The 18,233-nt window shown below is 39.1% G+C and overlaps 2 protein-coding genes and 1 long non-coding RNA gene across 8 annotated transcripts in view; 1 reads left to right on the top strand and 2 right to left on the bottom strand.

The window, feature by feature from the left end:
- Positions 1-898, bottom strand: part of SLC12A3 (solute carrier family 12 member 3) — a 48,546-nt gene extending 47,648 nt beyond the window's left edge. For both annotated transcript variants that reach the window (XM_074293469.1, XM_074293471.1), the window contains exon 1: positions 521-898. In XM_074293469.1, the coding sequence (XP_074149570.1) occupies positions 521-811 (291 nt within the window). In that variant the 5' untranslated portion in view covers positions 812-898. The remainder of the gene's footprint in view (positions 1-520) is intronic.
- LOC141557600 (uncharacterized) lies at positions 19-5,538 on the top strand. The gene is made up of 3 exons (XR_012486839.1): positions 19-265; positions 2,720-2,786; positions 5,412-5,538. It is a non-coding gene; the product is annotated as an uncharacterized LOC141557600 (long non-coding RNA).
- A 9,341-nt stretch (positions 5,539-14,879) lies between these two features.
- Positions 14,880-18,233, bottom strand: part of NUP93 (nucleoporin 93) — a 122,177-nt gene continuing 118,823 nt past the window's right edge. For all 5 annotated transcript variants that reach the window (XM_074293473.1, XM_074293472.1, XM_074293477.1 and 2 more), the window contains 2 exons: positions 17,679-17,807; positions 14,880-15,112 (listed from right to left, as the gene is read on the bottom strand). In XM_074293473.1, coding sequence (XP_074149574.1) covers positions 15,002-15,112; positions 17,679-17,807 — 240 coding nt within the window. In that variant the 3' untranslated portion in view covers positions 14,880-15,001. The remainder of the gene's footprint in view (positions 15,113-17,678; positions 17,808-18,233) is intronic.

The raw sequence follows: 18,233 nt of genomic DNA, 5'->3' as shown, positions 1-18,233 counted from the left end.
GGCTGGGGACGGAAGGCCGGGCTGAGGAGCCTGAGGGCACGTGGCGGAACCATGGCCTGTGCCCCGGGGTCTGCGCTGGCTTGGAGCCCAGTGGGTGACTTTCTGCTCACTGCCTCTCATCTACAGCAGCAGCGTCTGCCCTTTCTGGGTGGGAGACGTTTTAGTTTGCCTTTGCACTGACAGGTGTCTGAAGAAGGAGGCCTTTCCCCTCTTACACCAAAGTGATTGTAGAGTGGAAACAGTTCAAGAACCACTAATGCAGAAGGTTAGAAGAAAGGCCTGAGAAGGCCTCGTCCCTGGCCACCGTACAGAGAAGGGGACCAAGCCACAGCGGGCATGGGGACGGGGCTGAGGGCCTTGGCTTCCAGCCGCTGCCTCTTAGGCGCTCCGCTCCTGGCGGCGGTGGGCCCCTCGAAGGCACAGAAGGAAAAGGCCCTTCTCACCCTGCATTGAAAGAGTCGGGGGGAGGTAGGCTGGGGCGGGACCAGGAGGCCAGGGGCAGAAAAGCCTCCCCTCTTACCTTGAGGAACGAGTGGAGGTCTGCCAGGGTGGGCCTCGCCTTCTTGGCCTCCCCGGGCATGGCGCTGTTGGCATAGTGCTCATAGGCAGGCACGACATCGATGGTGTTGTAGCCAAAAGTCCGCATGTAGAAGGTACTGCTGTGAGTGGTGTCGTAGGCAGCGGGGGGTGGGTCAGGCTGCCCGTAGTGGGGTCGCCCCCCATCATCCCCCCCCAGCAGGGTGCTGATGGTGAACCGGCCGCTGCACAGGGCAGGATCCCCAGAGACCTCAGAAGCTGGCAGCTCTGCCATGGCAAGCCTCCCTCTGGGTTCTGGGATGCCAAGATGTGGAGGAGGGGAGAAGTGGGCCCTGTGTTGGGGTGTGTGTGCGGTGGGGGGAAGCTGGAGAGGCTGAAGATGTTGGGGGCAGCTTTATATGCTGAGGAACCAGACTGGCCCAGCCGGCCCCAACCACCCAGAGCTGGTGAATGGTCCCCCAGGGGTGGGAGGAGGAGAGAAAAAATAATGTGCCCCTTTCCACCTGATTGGCTCAGAGATAAGAGAGGCTGGAACTGTGACCTGAGGACAGAATTATAGCTCCTTCTGCCTCCTTCCTCCCCACACCTGCTTCCCCATTGGATCCTGGAGAAAAGATCTCAGCTTATCCCCTAGGGTTCCACTCTTGGATTTGGCCACCCCTTGTAGGGACTCTGGGCATGTCTTTTGGAAGCTAGAGGCTACAATCCCCAAGCAAGGAGACAACAGCTTCCTGATAACCTCTCTCAGCCACCCAAACTTGCAGCTCCCAATACCCTTCCCCAGGTGGGAGGGCAAAAGTAAGGCTGTAGGTCTCCTCAGAGATTAGATGCTCCCCCAGGTGCAGGTGTGTTGATCTTGTCCTGGAGCCTGGCATCAGCCCAACTGACCTGCTGATGTTCTGGGGAGGGTGTTTCATTTTGTGGGGAGGGGTGGTGCTGCAGATTTGGAGAAAAGTCTTTATCCATTTGCTCATTCAATTTTTATTTTTGCTTTTAATTTCTTGCAGCTTCAGCAACCCTTCCCTCCTCTTGTCTCTTTTTTCTTGACTATGGCCTCAGTCTTATTCCTTCTACTTCTTTCCTCTGGCAAGACTTCTTAAACTTTTTCTGTTTGTGATCCCTTTTTTATGTGTTCCTAGGTATAGGTATACCTATCAAAGCAAACGTTTTCTGATAAATCATAATCTCATGACCCCCACATTCAGTTACAATATCTCTCACAGGGAATTGCAACCCATGTAGTTTAAGAAGCTAGTTGCCTTTCCTACCCTTCTTTTAGGTTCTCTTTTAGGTCTAAGTGGGTTTATTCCAGAGGACTACTGGGATCCATGAACTTTTCTTTAAAAAAAAAAAAAAGTATTTTGATAACTGTATTCCAGCATGATTGATTTCTTTGTAATCCTATGCATTTTCTTTTTTTGCTTTTAAAGATACAAGCTTCATCAGACAAAGGGATCCATGAAATTAGGAACCCTCCTTTTATTCAGATAATTTTTGATCTAAGCAATGAAGGACTCCCTGATGGAAAACTGAGCTTGGCATAGATAGGCCTGGGGCAGCTAGGTATCAATGTCTTCTAAGGAAAATAGCTTTAGGGCTGGAGGGGCCTTTGGAGTTCATTGAGTCCAACTCCCTCATTTTACAGATGAGGAATTTGAAGCCCAGAGTGTCACACAGCTAGTCAGCCTGACTCCATGCCCAGACAGACTTCTACCTCCTATATCACATGACCTCCCTAAGGGTAAACAGAAGAGATAATTAGAGAGATGGAGAGGCAGTGAGAATGAGTTTACAGAGGGTGGAAAGAATCTATGAAAATTAGAATTATGAGAGACCTGGGATGGATTTCTGTCTCTAATACTTATTAGCTACCTGTAATGCTGAGAAAATCAGTTTCAAAGCCTTAGCTTTGATAATATATATATTCCCCATATCATGGGGAACAACAAACAGCATTTTGTAAATCTTAAGGTGGTAGAAAAATATGAATTTTAATTATAAACCTGAGGGTCCTGAAAAATTAATAACTCAATATTAGAGCTGGACTTTGAATCAGATTTATGGTCTCTTCATCAGAGGAGGGTTGTCCTGTGCTGTCATTATCTGCAGGTTTGGGATATGCCCAAACCCTATTTTCTTACAATGCAGTCTAAGCAAATTAACCCTTTCTTTCTATTTCCAGCCTGCCCTACCTCATGGTGGTGATAGAGATAAGATCACAGACAGCTGAGCTCGAAGAATCCACTGAGGTAATAGGTACTTTCATTCTATAGGTGAAGCAGAGGGATCAACTCATAAACATTTATTGTTGTTATTCAGTTGTTTTAATCATGTCTGATTCTTTGTGAATCCAGGGCTTGGGGTTTTTTTGGCAAAGTCAGTGGAGTGGTTTGCATTTCCTTCTCCAGCTTATTTTATAGGTGAGGAAACTGAGGCAATCAGAGTTAAATCATTTGCCCAGAGTCACCCAGCTAGTAATTGTCTGAAGTCAGATTTTTAACCTAGTTCGTCCTGATGTGTTAATAATAATACACAGCTTCTTAATGTGAGAAAGTGAAATTTCCATTAAAGCAAAAAGGCAAAAAGAGGAAGAGCTAGGTTTAGTGGTAGAATGTCAGGCCTGAAATTAGAAAGACTCTTATGAATTCAAATCTGACAGATACATACTAGTCCTATGATCCTTAACTCTGTTTGCCTCAGTTTCTTCATCCGTAAAATGAGCTGGAAAAGGAAATGGCAAAATGCTCCAGTGTCTTTGCCAAGAAAACCCCAAATGGGATCATGAAGAGTTGGGCATAAATGAAATGACTGAATGACACCAATTGAAGAGCTGGAAGGTTAAGATGGAAAATGCTGCCGATATTGACTCAGAGGTAGCCACCTTTCTTTTAGTGACAAATCCCACATTTCTTTAAATCTGGTCTCAGACACTTAATACTTTCTAGCTGTGTGACCTTACCAAGTCACTTAACCCCAATTGCCTCAACCGAAAAAAAAGAAAAAAAAGAAAGAAAAAAAGAAAAAGAAAATTCCCATGTGGGGGCTGCATAGAGCTTTCAATAGTTTCATGAAAGAGAATGTGCTTTCACAGAGTCAGGTCAATAGACCCAAGCTTTGTTAAGTTCTTTCAAAAAGCCAGAAGCTTTACATTGTTCACAATTCATGTAGGCTTAGTTAATGAAAGATCGTTCTGTTAAAAATCTCAGGAAGGTTTCCCCTTCCCCATTCCCCCAGAGTAAGGTAGGGCTCCTTTAGTCAGCAGGCCACCTGCTGGATGACCAGAAAGTAGGGGCTGGAATTTGTCAATAAGAGAACTCCCTTTTTTGGGTTCAGTCCTGTGATTTCATTGACAAAGGACACTCCTTATACACATTTTTTCTACTAGTACAGATTGGTCACTCTTCTTTAACCTATAGTTTTGGCTGCCTCACTCTCTGGCTCAGTGATTTACCCAGGATCATAATATGTGAGCCATTGGTGGAGTATACACATGCAGAGGAGGCAGTAGTTGGGTGAATTTAATTCTAATTTCACAATAGTAAGAAGTGGCTTGACCAGAGTGATAATAGAAGAGTTTGGATGTTCATATCCACACCACTTTGAGAAGACAGAACTAAGTGCCTAAAATCTGAAAATGGTTCATGGCAAAAATGAGACTAATCAGTTTTGAAAATGCAAACTTGTGCAAGGCAGGTACTTCATGCACTGTTAGTAGAGTCATGGATTGGGTCCAATCCTTAAGAAAAGCAACTTGAAATTAATTCAAAAGAAAATGACTAAGATAGCCATCCACTTGGATTCAGAGATCTGAAAAGGCTTATATCCAAGGAGGGATAGGGGATAGGAAATGAACCTGGCATTTCATTGGCATGGGAAACTCGGTTGTAGAATGATACCTCTTCTGAGAACTATATAGAGCATGGAGAAGTTAAATAATTTGCTGAGGTTTACAAAGTCGGGATTTATCAAATATGAGAAGACCCAAGTCTTTCTCGCTTCAAGGCTGCCTCTGTCTCCAAAGAGGTCATTGATAAAAACAAAATCTCCATCAAGACTGAAATGTTTATAAAAGTACTTTTATTTATTTATTTATTTTTTTGTAATAGCAACACACTGGGGAAAAAAAAAAAAAACCCACTGATTAAAGAATGGCAAAACAAGTTGTGATACCCGAATAAAATAGATTATTGTGCCAAAAAAAAATGATGAATAAGGTAAATAGAGATAATCATGGGAAGAACTGATGCCAAGTCAAGTTATTAGAAAAACAATATATACTATAAAGATCTAAGTAAAAAAAATAACTGAAAATTGTGACAGTGTAATGATCAAGCTTGGTAATAAAGGAGGGAGACTGTATGGAACTCTACAGATGTGATTAATTTTTCTGAACTGTTTTAAATGCTTTGTGATAAGGGATAGCTCTCTAGAAGACTAAGGAAGGATTCATGCATTTGGGAATGTAAAACAAAAGAGAGGAATACAAATTAAAAAAAAAAACCCACCAGGCAAATTAGGTTAGTAGAAAGTTAGTTAGCAAAGGGAAAGCTGAAGGCACATGAGGAGTTTGACTAACTTGTTCCTTGCTTCATCTCTCCAATTCAGGTTTGAAGCTATCCTTCTATCTGCTATTACATGATTTGAGACTTTCTCTTACTTTAGGAGTGTCAAGAATGAGGTGATTCCCAAACCTCCTTGGTTTGGTTTTTGTTTGTTTTAGCTAGTTTTTAGAATGAGGATACCTGAAGAGGTTTGATTCCCCTAAATGGGTCACAGTGTCAATAAGCCCCTTTTTACAACGGAATACCCCACCACCCTACTTTTGTCCAGAGAAGGAAACCTCTGTATTGCAAAGTGGCAATTTCCCCCAACAGGTATCCACCAGCTAAGCAGAGAAGGGTGAGAAACACCAGTAGCAGGTGAGCTCTCAAGCATGCCTTTAGGGCTCTCAAAGTCATGAAGGGGCTCATGCCCCATTAAAGAGCAGCCCAATTTTTTCCACCCACTCAGCAATTTTCCATTCATTTCACTCCCCAATGACTTGTGTGGGGGAGGGAAGTTATTAATTTACTCCCATTGGTGTCTTTCTGTAGATGTTATCTCTTGCTCTGAAATTCCCATGTGACTGAGTAATTTTGTAACCACCTCATATGAACTTCAATCTAGGTTTGAAGGAGGAAAAAGTCCTCATTAAGAACATTGGAGAACAGTGAGTTTCTTTAAGGCTTAGTTTGCCTTTTTTATGAAGTCTCTTTTGACTTGGTCAGTCCCCCTCCGATAGCTGCTAGTGTCTTCTTCCCTCTCTACTTTTCATCTCCATTTTGTATGTAAAAATGTATGTTACCTCTACATTGTGAGCAGCTATTATTTCAGTTTAGACTTGCAAACAATACCTAAGACAGATTGATTGGTACTTCTTTTTTAAAAGTTGGAATGGGCTAACATCTCTTTGACAACTTCAGGGGCATCAAATATACCTCTCTGTATGGAGTATCCCACAAAAGAGATGAAATTGAAGTTTGGATTCCTAGCTGACATTGGATAGAATTTGCTAATTCTTCTGAACCACTTCCTCCTGTTCTCTGCCCCAACCCAGATCCAGGGTAGGTGAGTATATTTTTAGGGGCCATTGTAAGGCCATAACTGCTTATGTGATGTCTACCTTTGGTGGTGGGGGGGCATCAGCTTAGGTCAGTTTAGGCAGGGGAGGCAAAATGATGTCAACTTAGTCAACATATCATTGGTGAGAAACTCATAAAAAGATTAGAATTTATGGGTGGTGAGGTTGGGAGTTCCTAATCCCAAGATTACAGAGAATGATCTCTCTTTCAAAGGCCTCAGGAAATCCAGTTTGATTTTGCCGCCCCAAAACATGACTCACTTACCATCCTGTAGCTAGAATATCCAAGAAAGCACATACACACAACCCCCTGACTTCTGCAGATTGGGTATTTATTAAGAGACTGGGGAGAAAGAGCATCACTCAGAATGGAACACTCAACGGTAGTAACACTCAACAAATGGCAGATTCGTTGCAGCAACAGGATGTCTGGGGGCTGGATTCCATGCGTCTTCTCAGCTTTCTGAAGGAGAGCGGTATGATGCAACCCTGGTGTGGTGAAATAGCCGGGTAATAGGATGAGCTGCTTGTCGGCCTGATTCACAACACCAGCTGCAGCAACGTACCAGAATCTGTGGGGGCTGAGGCTCTGGGGCTCCTGCCCCTTCCAGGCGCGGTGGTGTGGTCAGCAGCAAGGCAAATCATCTTCAGAGACAAACAAGTAGAAAAGCCCACATCCTTTTCATGCCCTCCTATAACCTGAGGTTCCCTTTTATTTGTGTCACTAGTATAACTCTGACTGGGTTTGGGCTAAATGGCTGATGCCTTTCCACAGAGGAAACTGTTGGCTTCCCCAGGGCTGGGTGTGCCTTGTCTTCTCTAGGACCCAAGCTTAGCTGCAGAAATTTTCAGTTAAGGGAGGTCCTGACCAGGATGATAAATCCATTGTACCAAAATGAATTTAGATAACAGTGGAAAGAAGTATCCTTAGTAATAGTTTTAAACATGCTAAGTTATTAGCTCATCACCATGCCAGCTAGTTTCCCTCATTTGCTCTATTCCAATTGCCAATAAGTCAAACTAATCTATCTTTATAGCTCTTTTATCTATTTTTATTTTTTGCTGAGGCAATTGGGGTTAAGTGACTTGCCTAGGATCACACAGCCAGGAAATGTTTAGTGTCTAAGGCCAAATTTGAACTCAGGTTCTATTGACTTCAGGGCTGGTGCTCTCTACCTACTGCATCATCTAGCTGCTCCTAATTCTTTTATTTTTAAACATGTCCTGGAGCTTTACTATATCCCTCCTCCTCAAAAAAGCAATTTGGGGAAGTGCAGTCATTCTGTTATACCTATGAATTTCAGTGGGATATCTTTTTTTCCCTCCCAAACAAACCAAAAAAAAAAAAAAAAAAAAAAAAAAAAATCCAGCACATGCTTATTTATTTTTTCTTGAGTAGTATGGCTGAAAAAAATGACTGAAATTTTCCAGAGGCCAATTTTAATTTAACAGAACTATCCTAATACAATTCTCACCATTTTAAAAATCATAAATAAGGAAATATTTTAAATGCTTTCTATGGCCCTCCTCCGATTTGAAATTTATTATTTCTCTCAAAAAGCTGGATCCCATTGGACATACAGTATAGATCTGAACCAAATAACTGGGCAATAAAGGTTTCAAATAGTGGAAGCTGATTAATGCCTAGAGAATCTATTTATATACATGTTCACACTAATATTTGAGCAAAAGCTTTATTAAATTATTAAGTTTATTAACCTGCTAACGTAAGAAACCCTCAGTAGTATATTTCTTATCAGAATGATCTTAATTGGACTCATTTTCCATTTCTCCAGGATGGCAATTAAAGACTACATACCTATAGGGGACAGACATCTCTGACCTAGCATTGTAGCACTTGAGTGGTGGGGGTCTGGGATATCAGTTATTACTAGCCTAATCTCTGCTTCTTCCTCTAACCAGTGTAGAGGGCAAGTGAGAAAGTTGCCCAAGATGCAGTACAAAGAGCACTCCTATATATTTGGAATCCACAGGGCTTGAGTTCAAATCCTGGCACTGATATTTACTAGTTGTTTGATTTCAGGCAAACCCCTTCATTCTCCTAGGTTTTGGCTTCCTCATCTTGGATCCCTCTGACCTCTTTCTCTGTGATCTATGAAAAAAGTAAGAAGATCCTCATTAGTGGAGGCCCTTCTAAGAGGCAGCTGGATGATCTCTTGTTGGAAATATGGTAGAGAGTTTGGACTAAATGACTTCTAACTTTAAATTCTTATGGCTCCATGACAAACTATCATTTCAGTGTAACCCAGTGGAAACAAATTAGGGGTTCCAAACTCAGCTCTGTCACTAACTTCTGTAAAGTTAAGCCCTTGGGCAAATTCCTTTGCTTAGTGTTTATCTTCTTGTCAAATGGGGGTGCCCTCAAGAAAACACTCAAGAAAAAAAAAAGTTCTGAGGACATAGAAAAAATTAGGGAAAATTATATTAAAAAATTAGGAAGGCTTTAAAAATCTGACAGTACTAATTACCTATGACACTAGAAAATAATAAGAAAAAGAATTCCTCTTAAATTGATTGTAACAAGGTTAGGGTGGCAGACCTGAAGATGATTATATAGCCTTAACCCTGGGAAGAACTTTAGATTATCAAATCCAACTTTCCTTTTTCACCAATAAGAACATTGAGGTATGGATGAGGGACAAGATTTTGCTTTTCTGGGGTGAGGATAAAATAAAGAATCACATAATCTTAAAAGTGGGATGGTCCTTACAGATCATATAATCCAAACTCCAACTCCCAAAAGGAAAGTACCTTCTTTATCTCCAAAAAGTGAGCACCCAGCCTCTCCTTGGGGGACTTTACATGGCAAAGGGCTGCCTTCTGGGACCCCAAGGTCAAGTGCTTGGCCCTGTGTTTTTCATTGGCAGGTAGGAGCAACACCAGCTGGTGAAGTTCTAGGTGACACTCACATGTTGTATTTAACAAGGCTAGAGTGAAGCTGGAAAAAATGAGAGAAGTGATAATTTGCTTCATTTTGAGATGGCAGCTTGGCTGAGCTACCTCTCCTCTCCTCATTCCAGTTTGGGACTTGGCTGAGAATGCTAATGGAATAACATGATCCCACAACAGCCTTTCCCAGCCACAAAAAGAGACAGCAGTCATAACATCATTAACACAGCTAGCACATTGTTTGCATGCACCAAAGACCATCCTCCCTTGTAGGTACCACATAGGGAGAATGAAGCAGTTTCTCTAGAATGAGGCGGCCCACTTCTCCATGGAGGGGCCCACCTACCTTGTATTTATCACCATAAACAAACATTTCCTATCTATTCTACAAGTGTCACAATATAGACATATCTTTGTTATGGATAAAAATATGACCACTAACAGATGCTAAGAAGCAAGAATTTAGTGGAAGACAGTGTTGTAAAGTGTCTCAACTAGGGCAGCTAGGTGATACAGTAGATAAGAGTCCTGGCCTGGAATCAGGAAGACCTCTTCATAAACTCAAATCTTGATATTTACTACCAGTATGAACACTTAATTACTAAGTCTTTCTGGGCTTTAATTTCCTCCTATGTTGGGGTCAGACTAAATGACCTTAGCTTCTTTCCAGCTTCGCATCTAACTAAATGAAATCTTTTAAAAAGTACAATTGATATAGCTTCCTCTGTCTTCTCTTTTCTCAGTTACATAAAACCATTTTTCTAAAATTGGACAGGGGTGTGTGGCCCTCTCTTTTCAACACCATACCACGGCCAAAGCAATCTAGATTTTCTCTAAGTGTGGAACATCTAAATGTGAAACTGTGAAAAGCTAAAATGTGAAACATCACAATTAACAGGGTGTAGTTTGAAATGTGTTGGGTGGGATCTTCTCCTAATCCCTCTTAGGAGAAAACTGCTATTGTGTCTTAAGTTCTACTAGAACTAAGCCAGTCATTTAAGTTTCAGGATCTTGCTTCAAAACACTGCTTTACACAGTACATGTATATAGGGACTTTCCTTAATTACAAATTCAATATGAACTACCAGTATAATGATACAAGAGAAAAAGTAACATCATTTTATGCTGCTTTTTGAATTATAGCATGTCCAGAACATGGAAGCTGATAGTCTCACCATATATCCTACTAGGGTCACAATAAGTCTCAGCTACTGTGTTCATTTCCAGTAACCTCATTTTTAGGTGGTACTGACAAAGTAGGCTAGATTGGGCTACAAGGGACCTCAGATATCATTTAATCTAACTTCCTTTACATGGATACCTAAATTGGTCCAGATGATTGAAATTAGATGATTTGAGATCCCTTTTTCATTTAAGGGAATAAAATTAGCACTAGTTCTGGGTAGTCAACTGGGAACCTAGAGATTTTTTTGGTAAACCTAATAGGCCAGAAACGGATTTTTCCTGATTTATTTTTCAGGCACTTTCTAGTTTAGAAACCTAAAATCTTGAAGCTACAAAAGGCCACTGATGATTCTACTTAACCATTTTCATTTTTGAAATGAGATCTGGGGTTCAATAAAGTGAAATGACTTGCTCAAATCATATAACTTGTAGAAGCAGAGATGTCATCAGAACCCATATCTCTCTACTCCCAAGGTTTTAACTTTTTCGCTGAATTTTTCATTCTAAAGAACAAGTAGTTTTTTCAGATTTTTGGAAAGGAAGCATCCTTAAAAAGGAACTGTTTTATGGAAAAGATCATGCAAATTACAATTATCCTTAACAATGTCTGCAATTACACCAGTGACACACATTAAAAATTAGGGAAAGAAGGACAGATGGAAATAAGGCAGGTTGTATAGAACAAAAGTTCATTTGTCTCTTTTCTCAAGAAAAAAAGCACAAATCAAGAAGACCTTGAATGTCTCATTCTCCTTCCCCGCCCTCAATTTACAAATTTCACTTAATTTGAAATTCTTGATGCAAAAATATTATGCTCTTCATGATAGCCAAGGTCACTGCTGGGCACACAATCATATAGTATGGCTCTTCTCCTAGGTATTCCAGTGCCTAATTCCATTTAGTACCTCCTTTCCCTCTAAAGTAAATCTATCTTGCAATATAATTTTCATTGTCTGTAATACCACTGAGGCTGAAACAAATCACAGGAATCCACTTTAGCAAAAGTGCTTCCAATCATCTGATGCCATATGACAAAGGCCTCAACAGTGTGACATGTGCCAGCAGAGACAGCTGGAATGGGACCAGCATACGCCATCCAAATGGCTCACAAATAACTTGGCATTGCAAAGAGCTTTCCCAAATGAAGACACAGTCAGGCCACCCAATGTGAATTGCCTGTCATGTTGTGTCCCTGCTTCTTGAGTCCTGCTCCTGTCCTCTAACTAGGATAAGAGAACAGAAACCAGAACTATCCTCCCCACCAGAGACTTGGAAGTTTAAGGAAACCAAAGTTAAAGGCAATAAAACTGAGACACAAAGCAGATTTAATTGCCAGATTTCCATTAGAATCTTTTCTCACACACACAAAAAAGACCCATCACTAAAGCAAAATTTATTACCTCTACAATTTCCTTCCCCTATTAGGGGCAGCCTGTACTTTCTCCTCTTAAAACGACCCAGGGGTGATGGCTACTTGATACTTTTGAAAGTATCAAGTTCTTGTGCTGTTGCAACAGAAATAAGTAGAACCAAGACAAGTAAGTTTTCCCAAGTAATCACTGCACAGCTAGTACTGTGCAGGATACTATACTGGAGAGGCCAAGAAGTAAGGGAAGGTTTCAAACGCTTGCCTTTGAGACAAACTGGTTTACCTGTCCCTAGATTAGGACAGGAAATATTTCTAATACATGTGACCTTGGCATAGGACATTTGGCAGTCTGTCAAATATACCCAGGTTGACAAGTAAATATAGTGCTTCATTTTGTGTAGACATCTGGAACCACAGCCAATTTTCAATTACATACAGTAGGAAGGGAACTGATGGCAATATGGACAAATAAAACAAAGTGTATTCCAAACCTCCATTTAAGAGTATAATCTTAACATCTTTTCTCTTTAGCAGTTTCACCTGAGCTTGAAATAGGTAAAAATAATAAAATAACTCAGTTCCACTTCTCCCCTAGGGAATGGTAAATAGTAAAATTGATAAAAAAAGTGGCCCAGGAGATAAAGCAAAGGGTCTTCATCATTTAGAATATAAGTAATTAGTGTAGCAGAATTGAAAGTTGGCTGCTTTGCAAATTAACTACATGCACTGATATTCAAATAAAAAGTGGAATACAAGTCAGGAAGGCAGGAACTTAGTGCGTATACCCAAAAGTACCCAAGTGTCATTACATGATCTCAGGGTTCCTTGCAAGGAAAATGCCCTGGTTAGTTCATGAGCTAAAAAATCAAGTTCCATGAGTTGGATAATAAAATGTACATTTCCATTAGACATTTTGCAAATTATCTAGTGCCTCCAATTCGTTGATAACAGAGTTTATCTAACCTCCAGAGCTTTCTTTATTATAAAATGGTCACACATTTAAAAATCCTCATTTATCAGTGTTTTGGCAAGAGTAGTTTTCTCTTTTCTACCTTGGCATTAAATGTACAATCTCCCAGATGATATAAAATTATGGTTAAAAAAAAATCTTGCAGACATTTAATGAGGCAGAGACAGATTTGAATGCTTAATGGAAAAACACAATGATCACATATATAAAGCTGAAAAGTAATAAGCAGGCTATTGGTTAATTTGTACATAAAAACTACGAATCTGTCACTGAGAAATTCAGAATGTGAGAAAATTCTATTCAAATGAAAGCAGAGTTCTTAAGCTGGAGTCTATGAACTCATATTTTAAAAAATGACAACTATTTCAACATAACTGTTTTCCTCCATAATCCTATATATTTTATTCTGTGGATCTAAAAACATTTCTAAAAAGAGTCCTTAGGCTTTGTCCCAGAGGCAGTGGCATAGTTAAGTTCTGGACTTGGCAACAGGAAGAACTGGGTTCAAATCCCACACCTGGCTCATACTATTCTCTATGGGAAAATAATTTATTCTCTTTGAGGCTGATTTTTTTTCTGTATAAAAAGGAAACAATAATACTTACCCATAGGACTGTTGTGAGACCCAAAAGAGCTAATGTATGTGAAATTCTTTATAAAATTTCAAGGGCTAAATAAAGAAGAATTATCCACTTAGCATAGTGGCAAGAACACTGGAGTTGGGAGTCAATCCTTACTCTGCTGTTGACCATTTATGTGAATCAGGGCAAATCATACCACTTTTCTCTGAGTCTCACTTTTCTGATCTGTGAAATTAAAGGTTCAGATTCTAATACCATACTGGATAGATTCTGTAGAGATCTAAATTTCTGATTCTGTGATATAAACTAATGGCTAATTTGAGCACTGATCTGATGGATATCACCAGTGTATTCTAGAGCACTGCATATTTAATGAAGGATCACTAAATGAATGACACAAAGTAACTGCTCCATAGCCTGAAACTATGAGTTTCATGAACATGAGTTTCCAGGAGGTCAAGCCCACTTCAAATACATTTTATAAATCATTCCATATGTCTTAAGTTTGATAAAACTGAAGATTCAACTTGGAAAAAGTTTACAGGTTCTAATTCAAATTTCACTTGGAATATGGGCAGCCAGGGCTGGCTTCAGAAAATTAAAGGAATATAATATTTCCCTTGAAATCTGATTCCCACCTCTGAACAATGATCTATAATCATTTTGACCCCTGTCTTCTTTTAGTATCTTTCTTCAAAAAAAAAAAAAAAAAAAAAAAAAAAAAAAACAAACCAAAAAAACAAAAACAAAAAACGAAAAACTATAAACTGGAGCCTAGCCAATCCTAAACTGATCAACTACCAAGTGTTTCCTCTTTGATTGCAGAAGAAGGCACATTTTCCTCTGGAGACATGGAAACTTCAGAGGCACTGCCTTACATTTTCATTTGGTAAATTATGATAATACGGTCCATTCTCTATCCTTTAAAAAGTACTATCAGGATGACTTATTTAGCAATTTCTTTAGTTATACAGACATGATTTTAGAGGAGTGTTAAAGGCAAATGAATTCTATATAACACATCAAAGCCTCATTTTGATAATGACCTCACAACAGGTCTTCAGTAGGTCTCGCATCTCCCGGCTGTATATACAGAAATACAAACACTAGATGGCTTATCGAAAGTATCCCTATTCTTCACTTTATCACTAAGTCCTAAATCTTTCCACCTAGGATCAAATCATTCTTCCTCATCCCATAATGATCAACTTGACATCTATAACTCCAAAGACTTGTTTTTCTCCTTTTCACCTTCTACAGACACCTATGAGCAAACAGAGGCTCTCAAGCCCCTACTCAGCCATCTTAATTTCTCTGGGCCTGAGTTTCCTCATCTATAAAAGGTAGTGATCATACTCCCCTCCCTACTGCACTGAGCTATGGTGATACTGAGATGAGATAATGACAGATAGAAAATAGTTTTGGAGTCTATATAATTTAAATGGAGTTTATATAGAATTACATAAATGTAAACTGTTATTAGTAGTGATGATCAATGTCACGTGTCCTAGTCTCTAAACATTCAATAACAGTGTTTTCCCAAATGCTGTTTGCTCCTTTTGATGAAATTTTCATACTTTTAATTTCCCCAAATCAAATCTATTTTCTTTTCTCTCAATGGTGTAGGCCTACTAACAGCTCTTCTACAAGACAGAAATAACAACTTAAAAAAATTTAAAAAGACAAAACAATGAAAATAAAAGGATGTTTAAAAGGAAATACAAATCAAAGAAATTTATTTGTGTTGAGAAAAATACAGAATAGAAAAAAAAATAAAATAAATGGGGCCCATCTCTTTGATGTACTAGTAACAACATGTGATTACTTTCTTAATTCATAAGGACCTCCATTTGCACCAGTCTTGCATTTGTGTCTCCTGATGTCCTATAGGGGATCATCCCAGCAAACGTAATCAATGCTCGTGCTTGACTTCGGAGTTGCTATGAGAAAGAGGGGAGGGAAAAAAACCCTCGGAGTTAGTTTTCACACATGGCATCAATATGTAGAGAGTTACCACCATGTTCTGAACTGGCTGAGCATGTATAGCATTTCTTATGTTCTTAAGATTATGGCTATTAATTCTTGTGTTCAGTAAAAATTTAACTGGTTAAATGAATTAGCTTTCCTTGAAAAAAAAAAAAAAAAAAAAAAAGGATTATTTAGCAATCAGGATCATCTACATTTGTCATAGATGGAGGCCCTAGACTGTCTATAAATTAACAAGCCATTCTCCTCAAAATGCACCACTGCTTTGACACACTATAGAACAATTGTCTTGTGGTCAAATCTACTATAATTTTATTTATCTCTTTGTTAAACTGAGTGAACCGAGTTTCCTAAGTGGATGTAAGCTACCTGTAACAAATGAGCTGATTTCTTATGTTGTTGTTTGTTTGTTTTTTTAAACCATTCCATCCCAGAAAATCCAGTCTTAGCTTTTTTTCCCTTCCTATTCCTTTACCTACTCTTTTCTCTATCCTTCTGTTCCTCCTCTCTATAAAAGGACCAGTTTGGTATCCTTTTAGAGTAGTCAGGACTGTTGCCTCCTTTTCCAGAATAAAGCAGATGTTTATATGATACTCTCAGGAAATAAAACAGCAGAGATGTGATTGTTCTGTAAGTTTAAATGGCAGTACATCCATTAGCAATTAAAAATGGTGTAATGCTTACTCTCTATATAAAATAAAGTATGGAATATGGAACAAAGAAACTTGGGGTGGTAACTTCTATATAAAATTAACAAATAAATATGTTAAGTTTAGGGTTGTGGAATTGCAAATGTCCCATATGAATGAATATCTGATGCCTACCCCAGAGCCATATGGAAACAGAAAAGAAAAGCATTAACTGGAATGAAAAGGTAGACACTAAAATTATCCACTCTGGAATCATGACAAGATAGAGAAAGAAAATATAGATATAGAACATTTTCTTCAATTAACTGATGAACATTGAGGAAAAGAAATACTTCTGCTTAAAACTGAAGTGGAGGGTTGTGGAGAGAATGGGGAGATGAGGTTAACTGAGTAAACTGCCTCAACAGGGAAATTTTAGATGCCAGAAAAGTGCTCATTAGTTGTTCTCTAAAACCTTATTAAAAATAAATAGACTCTATTTCAAAAATATAATTAAGCTAGATTTGAAGTTGGAGTGAAATGTGTTCCCAGCTGTTTCAATATAATACAAAATGTATTTGACATATGGCAAATGGACTACATTATCAGATGGTTCTTTCACTTTAAATTCAAATAGCTGTTTTCTGGGTAGGTAGCGCCATCCTCAAAGCAATATTTCATGATGGTAAACAGGACAAGGTTAGGCATTTTTGAAAAAAAGGTGCCCTAGGACTACAGCCAATTTAACTGGCTTTCAAATGATGCATTTAAAATGTGAAAAAAAAATGGCCTGGGTACATCTTGTGGCTACTAATATACATCCCTTCCTTCCTATTCTCTCTCTCTCTCTCTCTCTCTCTCTCTCTCTCTCTCTCTCTCTCTCTCTCTCTCTCTCTCTCTCTCTCTCTCTCTCTTTTTTCTTTTTCTGTGGCTGGAGTTAAGTGACTTGCCCAGGGTCACACAGCTAGGAAGTGTTAAGTGTCTGAGACCAGATTTGAACTCAGGTCCTCCTGATTTCAAGGCTAGTGCTCTATCCACTGCACTCCCTAGCTGCCCCCAAATTTTTACTACATCAAATACTTTATTCTTACTAAGCAAACAGGTTTGATTTAATTTCTTACATAAGAACATAAGCCACAAGAGTTTGTAATGTTGGTATTAGGACTATGGCTGTTTTAGCATTTTTTTCAGATGTGGTTTCCTTTTTATGAACTAGAACTTAACATATCAGCATCAGGAGCCTGCTCAGGTGATTTGGAAGTTTTCAAACTCCAAATACAAATTAGCCTTATATTTAGGGACAATATCGATGTCAAAAGTCCTACTCTAATGCCTTGATATGATGTGGACATAATGATGGGTAAGGGCTTCAATGGCTATGCTAGTGGATTTCAAGTTCTTGTATATTCTACTAAATTGGGAAAGGTCCAAAAAGAGACATTAAATGATATTTGAGAACTAGCCTTGGTAAATGAGAGATCATCACCAGAGGCCAGTCATGAGGCGACAAACTCTGAAGAATTATATACTACGTGGCTGCAATTTGAATTGAGAGGGAAAATTCACCTTAATGAAAATGGCTTTGTTATCAAGACTGAGCTTTTTCTTCTTAAAAGAGCTATTTTTAAATTAGAGCATCTATTTTCTTAACTTAAGAAAGGTCATTGTTTGCTTTGAAAAAAAAACAAAAAGCCAAAACTAGTGGTTAACAACATTAATGCAAAGATTCATCCTACAGACTAGCCTAATTAATTTCCTTTACACAGATCAACTGTTAATGCTTAGAAATTATAGGAAAACTGGAGAATAGAAACCTGTTAGAATCACACATTTATAGCAGAACCAGAAATGATTTCCTCAGAATCATTTCTGGAGAAAAATAGGGTCTTACAGAATCTCTGTCTTCTATAACTCGTTGAGGTCTGGATGTTGAAGATGGACTTGTGCCTTTTAGTCTCTTGAACTGGGTGAACAAGATGTTCATGGTGGCAAGAAGCACTTCTGACAGGTTATGTCTGACCTATGTAAGCAGAACAAAGAAATAAATCGAAGAAGGAAAAGAGCATATAGCATTAATAGTAGGAATGTCCTCAACTAAGCAGTGTGCTCAAAGTGCATTGTCGGCAGACATATACTGCCAATCAGAATTAAAACTAAGAGTAAGACATCAACTAGGCTTCCACACTAAGAGGCACCTGCCATTTTTGTGCCTTTATCTTCAATCAAGAAAATAGATTTTTTTTTTTTCTGGAAAGAAAACAAAATAACCATCAGTAAGCACTGATAGCTGTTACTCTGTTAGGAGTATTTGAATTTTCTCACTCTTGAGTCTTTCCTTCTCAGTATACTTTCCTTCAATTGCATGTATCTTGTATGTACCTCTTTATTTGCATTTTGTCTATCCCCTTAGAGTATTTTTGAAAGCAAAGACTGTTTTTGCCTTTCT

Source organism: Sminthopsis crassicaudata, chromosome 2 (assembly GCF_048593235.1).
Source record: "Sminthopsis crassicaudata isolate SCR6 chromosome 2, ASM4859323v1, whole genome shotgun sequence".
NCBI classification, from domain to species: Eukaryota; Metazoa; Chordata; class Mammalia; order Dasyuromorphia; family Dasyuridae; genus Sminthopsis; species Sminthopsis crassicaudata.
This window is presented reverse-complemented; position numbering and strand designations above follow the sequence as displayed.